General features: G+C 35.5%; 1 protein-coding gene across 1 annotated transcript in view; it reads right to left on the reverse strand.

Annotated features, from left to right (window-relative positions):
* Positions 1–3525: 3525 nt before the first annotated feature.
* LOC102752785 (chromosome unknown open reading frame, human C3orf38) overlaps positions 3526–8629 on the reverse strand; it is a 6828-nt gene continuing 1724 nt past the window's right edge. Inside the window, exons 2-3 of the mRNA XM_015569704.1 lie at positions 6841–7082; positions 3526–5437 (exon numbers count right to left, since the gene is read on the reverse strand). Of these exons, the coding sequence (XP_015425190.1) occupies positions 4796–5437; positions 6841–7082 (884 nt within the window). The 3' untranslated portion in view covers positions 3526–4795. The remainder of the gene's footprint in view (positions 5438–6840; positions 7083–8629) is intronic.

The following is an 8629-nucleotide window of genomic DNA, read 5'->3' on the forward strand; positions in this document are numbered from 1 at the left end:
GGGTTTCCGATCACTGTCAGTGGCAGGGGGCTTCTTCCTGCTTTCCCTTTCGCCTCCCTGCACTGTGCCTACATATGCAAATTAACCGCCATCTTGTTGGCAGTTAATTTGCATATAGCCCTGATTAGCCAATGAAAAGGGTAGCGTCGTACGCCAATTACAATTTTTCTCTTTTATTAGTGTAGATTACTTTCATTCTTTTCCATAGGTAATATTGTCATAGTGGTTTTAAATAACTAAAGGAGCAACTTAAAATGTGTAATTAAAAGATGATAAAATTTGCATTGACACTCCTGTATTTAGATAAACAATATAAAGGCAATTAAGTGCCAGCAAATGATAAGCAGTCAAAAAAGGACTCATCAAAACCTTACTACATATAAGAGGCAATACAGTGTAGTAGTTACCACAAGGCTCTCAGGCTATAATACCTGAGTTTAAATCTAGGCTCTACCATTAGCTCTAAAAGCTAAGAAATTACTCAACCCTGTTTTTTGGTAAAAGAAGTATAATAGTATCTACCTCATTTGGCTGTCCACAGGATAAAATGAGTTAATAAATACAATGTGCCCAGAAAAGTAGCCAGTATATTAAGCATCCACAACTTAGCTTATATATCCTGTAAGGCACAGGGGAAAAGAAGATTGTGAAATAAATAAGAATCACCAGACACAGGGGAAAAGATTGTGAAATAAGTAAGAATTTACCATCTATGTAGGAGGCAAAAGTCACTTACGTGTAAGTTTGAGACAATTCAGTGTTGATACTATCCATTAGTATAGTGAAAGATGGGAGATGAAAAAGATTACTGCAAACTTGTGCAACTAAATCGTTCCAGAAAAATGGCTTTCCCAAGTAGATATTAATTTTTTGTTTAAAAAACATCAGATTGTCACAGTTGGCAGTGTGCAGAAGGGCATTAATTTCACATGAGACTGAGGTGATCTAAAAACTGAAAATGAAAACTACTAACCAAAGAATCCTCACTAAATGACTCACTAAAAAGGGATATTAAATTTGGCAATACTCGGAACTGAAGTTAGGAGGTACTAAATTCTTTAAGTAATTCTGGAGTTTCTAGATTAATTTTTTGAGGTACATTATAATTCACAGCAAATATTACATTCAATTTTAATACTTTTTACTGAAAGACTAGTGGAAAGGTTCAAACTAGAAAAAATAAACCTAACAGGATTCAGTACACTGACACAATTCTAAAATAAAAGTGGTCTATCAAAATATCCTATACTCTGTATTGGTAAAACCTGTATGACTTTGCTAGAACCATACAACTATTCAAATTTTCAATTAAATGTTTCCTGTTGTTCTGACCACAAAAAAAGGTTCACACCGAATCCTTTTGCAAAGGGCTTACAATAGTTCTCACCTTAAGAAATCTCAACACAGGGATTGTGATTTGAATTAAACATAAATTTAGGTAAATAACCTAATGGATTACTTTATCTCACACTTGATTCAGTAACTTACAAATTGTAGATGCTCAATAAGTATATGCCAAATAAACGTAAAGAGAACCCAGATCCAGAAAATCCTGTTTCCAGTACTGCAGCTGTGCAATCTGCAAAATGACTATATACAAAGCTTATAAATAGGGTTAGGGGAGAGTAAGTGGTGAAAAATAGATCACATATATAGGCCCGTCAGAGGAAATGTTCCTATTTTTTAAAATCTTTCATCAGAATTAGCAATATACAATCATTGTTAAATAAACATCTTAGGATGGTTATTATAAAGGTCTTGAGAAAATAGATTTTAAAAAATATTTTTCCTTTTCATTTTTATCACTTTCTCCAAAGCATGTTCATTGTACATTAAATTTATATTAAATGAATTCTGATTTTTATGTTTTACTTGACAGTATTTCAGGTTTTGTCTTAAATCTGACATCTTTTGAAAAACAAAAGTTTAACAATGATCATAAACTAGCAGACTGCCTAGAGATCATTTATAAAATTTAGTACTCTAGTTTTGGGACTTGCAAGGGCACAGATTTTCTAAAAATAATTTTAATGTTTAATATAGTAGAATAGTAGTCTGGGTGGGAATAAAGGTATTATGGCAGGATTCACAGATGTGCTTTAAGGAAATCCAAGAGCTCTGAAATATGCAACAATTGTAATATTACGTGCAAACATACTTTTTCTGGGGAGAGGGAACATAGCTTTCATTTTTCAAAAAGTCAATGACTACCACCCATAACCCAAATTAAAAACCAGTGAAGAAAAGGGCATTTACATTTGTGAAAATAGATATTAAGAAAAATGTTGAAGTATGGTTTTCATTCATTTTTATGATCTACTTAGCCACAAGAGCCATTTTGTTAAAACACGTTTCTGATTAGCTATTTTAAAAATGAAACCACTATTCTTTAAATCCTTTTCTGGTGTTATCACAATTTCTTACTGGGACTAAGTAACTAGCCTTTCTTCAGCATAAAAATATTACTTTTCTGAAAACTCTGGAACATTTTCCTGACTTGAGATTGCTATTTGCAGTGGCTTTTTTTCCCCTATTTGCTATTGTTAATGAGACACATGAAATAGGTTTTTTGGGGGAGGAGCATTCTAGATACTAATACAATATCCTGATATAACTAGTACTTTAAGATTTTTTTTATTTTCACAAAAAAAGAATATTTGATGTATACCATTACTAAGTTTCAGCAAATCAGCCTACAGTAAATAAAGCCCATAAGGTCCCATGGTTTGACCACTCAGTTACTATAAATTATGTGCAGAATGTTTTATTCTTTACCACTTGCCTCCACAGACTTTCCAAATACCAGTGAAATGTAATAAAGCAAGAGACACAGGCTGGGGTGGGGGTCTGTGTTATCCGCTAACATAAACAGGTCAATGGGAGTATAAAAGGAGCATTTAATCTGCACTGCACTGTGCTTCTGAATCTTCTTAGAGGCCTGACCAAGTGTTAAGCTTACTGAACAAATTTCAGTTTCTCCCAGTCTTCCTCCTCCAAACTGGGAAGCATCCACTTCCCTGTAACAGTTTCTGGTAGTTTTAGAGCCCTCTGAGTATATCCCACTCCGAACTGGGGCTTCTGAAATTCATCAAAATTTAAATGAAAGTTAAAATATTCCCCAAAACTAAGTGAGTTTGGGGCCTAAGAGTGTCCGTGTATCCACATATACAACTCAAACAGACCCTATGATCAAAAAGCTACCGCTGATACGAATAACCAAAGATACAAGTCTAGTAGACACAGAAGTTTCTTTTGGTCACCCGTTCACCCATTCCGTTCAACATTAGGTCCTATGGATGTGCCCGGCTGTGGATTCACAGGAAATATAACTCCAATCTTCAAGAGATTTAGTCTATCAGGAAGATTCTGAATTTTTAAGGGTGATTAAAACAAACATGCAGAGACTGCAGTTTTTCTGGAGCATTACACAAATTCAAAAATTCAGTATTAGAGGCAGTTTCTGTCTATCTTAAGCATCTATAGTTATAGTTTTTGCAGTACTTGACATCAACAGTACAAAGAAAATGATGGGAATAGTTTTTAATTTATCCTTTACTTAGAATATTTATTGATTACATGTTATAATACTTCCAACTTAGAGAAAAATAAAACCGGCTTTAAATCTAAATAATACACTGTTCTAATAACAGACAAAAGAGTTTTCCCTCCTTTTTTAAGTTTTTATTTTAGGACATATCAATCTGTACTCCTCATAAGAGGGATGGCATTAAAAAAACAAAAAAGAGTTCTTTCCTCCTGCTTCCAAAATTATTTTCAGTCACCCAGATGATCATGAGCCAAGTTAAAGGTAAAAAGTTAACATGTACAACACAACATCACAGCATTTCCCAGGTGAATTTTTTTCCATTTGAAAATTAAAATTACAAACTAAATCCAGTATCAGCAAGTAGCCGCTGGGTGATGAGAAATTTAAATTTTAAAGCAACTATGTAATTAATTTGGCAACTTAACCTGCATAACTCAATCCTAGTAAAAGAAGTTATAGGTGAAAAAAATCCTAATACTTTTAATTTATGATGAGGGAGTATTTTTTGGTCGCCTCAACCAAGATCAAGCAAGAGGAAAAACAGTAATTCAATTAAAAGTTAGAAACTGGGCACACCTTTCAAAAATTTCTACAGTATGTTTCCTTTATATGGTGTTACAATAAATGCGTCGTAAAACTGTTAGAGCTTAGATAATAAAGTCTGATTTGAGAACAGCACTTAACATTGCCCAAAATAGTTCAGAAAATGTTGCAGGTTGTAAGATATCTAAGTTGGACTACAGTAGATAACTTTGAAATAGGTTCCTCAGATTTTAAAAAGGCAAAGTAAATTTTTCTATGCCTGCTATATTATTAAACTTTTTGCATGTGAATGTCACTGATGTTTTCTAAAATAAGAAGTTTGATTTTACATTAGACATCTCTAAAATATGCATTTTTTTTAAAGTGCATATTTTTAAAATATTGTAAAATTATGGGAAGCCTTGAACACCATCACTCCTTTTCCACATGAAATGTGTATACACATTTGCAGAACATTTATACTCAGTAAAATGAAAGTATTACCTGGTTTCTAGGGCACAACATTTATAACATCTAATGTGGGATTTATTTGAACTGCATCAAGCCCTTAGAACATTTGCAGCAGCTCAGGTAGAAAGAGGCAAGTATTCACATATGTTAGTCTGTAGTCAAAAAAGATATTTCAACTAAAATATCTCAATGTAGTATCTGGAATAGTCTTCGTCCATACAGTGCTCAGTGCTTTAGAGGATTACCTAAAGTCCGTTATCTTTTGTTCAACAATGCCTCATTTCCACCGCACAAACCTTGGTCTCCAGTTCGACTATCCGTGTGCCTTACATTACTCTGTACTTCATTGGCACCACATACAACAATTACGTTATAAAAGGCCTCTAGATCACTCGGTTCAAATGTAATAGCTGGTTTCATTAATGCTCCAGGAGCAAGGGAAGACTGTCCAATAATCCTCAGGTTGACAAATTTGATTTTCCAAGTATTTTCCCCAAAAGGGCAGCGGATGAGACCGAAAATTTGTTCAAAAATGCCCAGACAAGAGTCCCCTCGGTGGACAGTCCCGGCGACTCCAACCATAACCAAGCCGTGGGGGGAAGAAGCACACTTCAGTCCGTGGGAATCGAGGTTGGGGCTGAGGAAAAGATGTTCTTCTCTCACAAGGGACAGCAGGCGAAGGCTCACCATTTCCGCGCCATGGTAGTGTGTCACATTCTGCTCAGATGTGTTGTAGTAAAACCTAAGCTTGGCATCATGCCAGAAGTGCTGTGGCCCCCATACATCTTGAGGTGGTCCAAAAAAAGGATTCTGAGAATTAAGAAGTTCAAAGAACCAGCGACAGAATGCTTCTCCTAATCGACGGAAATCAACTTTTTCAGTTTTATCTTCTTTCTCCTGTGGATTAAGATAAATACAAAATAAAGGTTAATACTTCTATCTATTCTTCTAAACTAGCCTGTTTCAGAGCTAGGTTTTAATATAATACTAATTACAGCACAAGGGAAATGAACTACATGTAAACTCACTGAACCTATCACGCATAGTAAATTCTTTCTGCAAAAAGGGGAAAACCATTTTAGAATTTCCCAGCGGAAACATCCAAAAACCCAGCTAAAAAATTAAGGTTTAGCAAAGCCTGCTGGAAACCAAGATCAACAGTAACTGATATAAATGTGAGGATTCTGGCAGAAGGCTGACCAGGACTCCTTTTGATATTCACAGGGTGAAAATCTACATTTTATTACCTGCTGCTGACTCAATGGCCTAAAGCAAACTCCCCAAAACCTGACAATCTTACTGTTTACTAAACATTACCATTGATATGTCTGTTTGCATTCCTAAAGGCAATGGTGTATTCTAGCAAATAAAAGCAGCTGGAACGGAGCAGCAAAAGAGAACTTGACTGCTATGGTTGAGTTTTCCTCTAGTTTCCCCGGTATTAAAAATAATATTTCGTCTTGTGTATCACTTGTGCGTCAGCTCTTCCTCCAAGCCTTTGAACGCGCGAAAGCCACGCTGGCCGTGGACTTTCGCAAAAGCCTCTTAAAATATCATCATGAATAATCAATAATAATGATTTATATAAGCATTTTCTCTTGATTGTGCCAGTGGTTTCACAGGTTATGAGAAAAACTATCTCATTTACATGTTATGAAATCTTGTATTTACTGAGCAATGCTACTGAATATACTGGGCACTGTGGAATGTGCTATTTACTTTTATCTTCACAAGCCTTATGACATAGATATTATCCTTATGCCCATTTTGTAGATAAAGAAAATGGCTCAAAAAGGTCAAGTTATTTGCACAAGTTCACACCTATTATATGGCAGACCCCAATTTGAAATCACATCAGTTATGATTTAACAGTCAAGGTTCTTTTCAGTACATTAAGAAAGGCCTTATAAGATCCTTTCCTAATGTGAAAGTAAATAGCTCCCCCGGTAAAACCTCATTAATTCAGTTTGTGGTGTGCAGCTTAAAAATCTGCAAATGACCTAGAGATTCATTCAATCAACTTTTAAATATTCACACAATATTTACAATGTACAGTAGAGATATAAAGGAATAAAAACAGCAAATGTCAGCAAAATTAAATTACAACAAAATTTTTTCTAGATTAAAAACCAAATGTAAAAAGTATTTAAGTTTCTTTCATGGAATTTCTGAAATTTAATACCAGAGACCATTTTCAAAATGAGAAAGAGCTTACAATAGCATTCTTTTAAAGTCTAGAATTATATAGAGAGTCTGAAACAGAATTATGGTTCAGGTTATAACTATACGATCAATTTTACCTGTTTAAAGTCTCTAATGTTCTGAGAGGTGTTAACCGGCTCTGGTGTTTCCTTCAATTTCAGATGTAATTGCTTTTTCCAGTGATCCTTTGCATGCTGGATAAGATTGTGTTTTTCAGTAGCTGGAGGTATAACAACCCCCTGTGATGCCAAGTACTTAAATATGACATCTCGGTGGACTTTTTTACGCCTCAGAAGTTCTTCTACACTTTGACTGTACACTAAGATTGCACGAATGGCATCTAGAAGGAAATTGTAAAGATTAATAGAAAATCATGAGTCACTTGTAAATTTGTCCAGGATCAGCACAAACTATCAACTATCTATACTCTTGTCATGACATTTTTGCTTCTGCATGAGATGGTTATTTTTAAAAACCAGGAAGTAGGTTGTTAGGTTTGGGACTTTAAAAAAAAAATTTCTTTATGCTTTCAACTTCCCTACCTAAAATTCCCTCTTCTTTTCACTTCTCATTAATATAATGAAATTCTAGCATTTCTTTTAAAAAAGCCTTAGCCAGTTTGGCTCAGTGGATAGAGTGTCGGCCTGCAAATGGAAGGATCCCAGGTCAAGGTACCTGGTCAAAGGCACATACCTCCGTTGCAGGCTCCTCCCTGGCCCAGGCCCTAGTCAGGGCGATATTTCTCTATGTCTTTCCCTTCCTCTTCCACTCTCTCTAAAAAAAAAAAAAAAATCAATGGAAAAATACCCTCAAGTGAGGATAAAAAAAAATTAAAAAAATAAACCTAGTGTTATAAGAAAAAATTTAAGCCAGAAAAAAAATTTTCTGATACGGCAATGGACCTAAATTCAGTTATAATTCCTAAAAATGGGCAAAATCACAGTATTTTAGATGTACAAAAACTTTTAGTTCAATCTCCTCACTCTACAGATAATGAAACTTGAGGATACATAAGCTATCAATAATTATGCTCCCAAGAATTGGCAGAACCCAGATTTGTACTTTTTTAATTTAAAAAAATTATAATAACAGACAAAAGATTATTTTTAACATGTGTGAGGTATACAGAATACCAATAAAAAGAACTCCCATGTACATAACATGCAGCTTGAGACACAGGAAATTACTAAATATCTTTGAGTTCCTAATTTTACCCCTCCCTACTGAATGCCATTCCCTCTCTCTACCCATCTATCTCACAGGTAGCTATTATCCTAAATGTTGTTTATGATTTCCTTGATTTTTTTTTTTTAGTGACATATCCCTGAACAATATAATTTGCTATTGTTTGAACGTTCTGTAAATTCAACCCACCAAGAGATGTCTTCTGTAATCAGCTTTTCCCTTAATGTTGTTTCTGAGATTAATCTATTAGAATATACGTAGCTTCATTAATGCCAGTTGCACCATAGTTGATTATCGGACTACGTCACAAAGTACTTATCTTTCTCTTTATAGGGTTTCATCGTGTGTGTCCAATTACCAACACTATTAACTTTCTTCCACGCCTGTCCCCTAGTGCAGAGGGGCAAGATGAGCATCACTTAGGGGTTTGCTAAAAATGTGGACCTTCTGGGCCCACCGCGAGCCCCTGAACCGGAATCTGAGCTTGAACAAGGTCCCCGGATCCTCAGGCCCGCTCCGGTTCGAGCAGCTCGGGCCCAGAAACCTGTGCCTCTGCGGGAGCTCATCTTCCGCTTCAGGAGATCGCGGCAAACCTGCTTCCACAGCGGTAGTTCTAGAAGCTGCTCCACAGGATCGCCAACGTTTGAAGTCTGCACATTTTGTTTTTTTTTGCCAATTTGGTATATGGGGGGGGGGGGGGGG

The sequence above is a fragment of the Myotis davidii genome, unplaced genomic scaffold (genome assembly GCF_000327345.1).
Source record: "Myotis davidii unplaced genomic scaffold, ASM32734v1 scaffold1426, whole genome shotgun sequence".
Lineage (NCBI taxonomy): Eukaryota > Metazoa > Chordata > Mammalia > Chiroptera > Vespertilionidae > Myotis > Myotis davidii.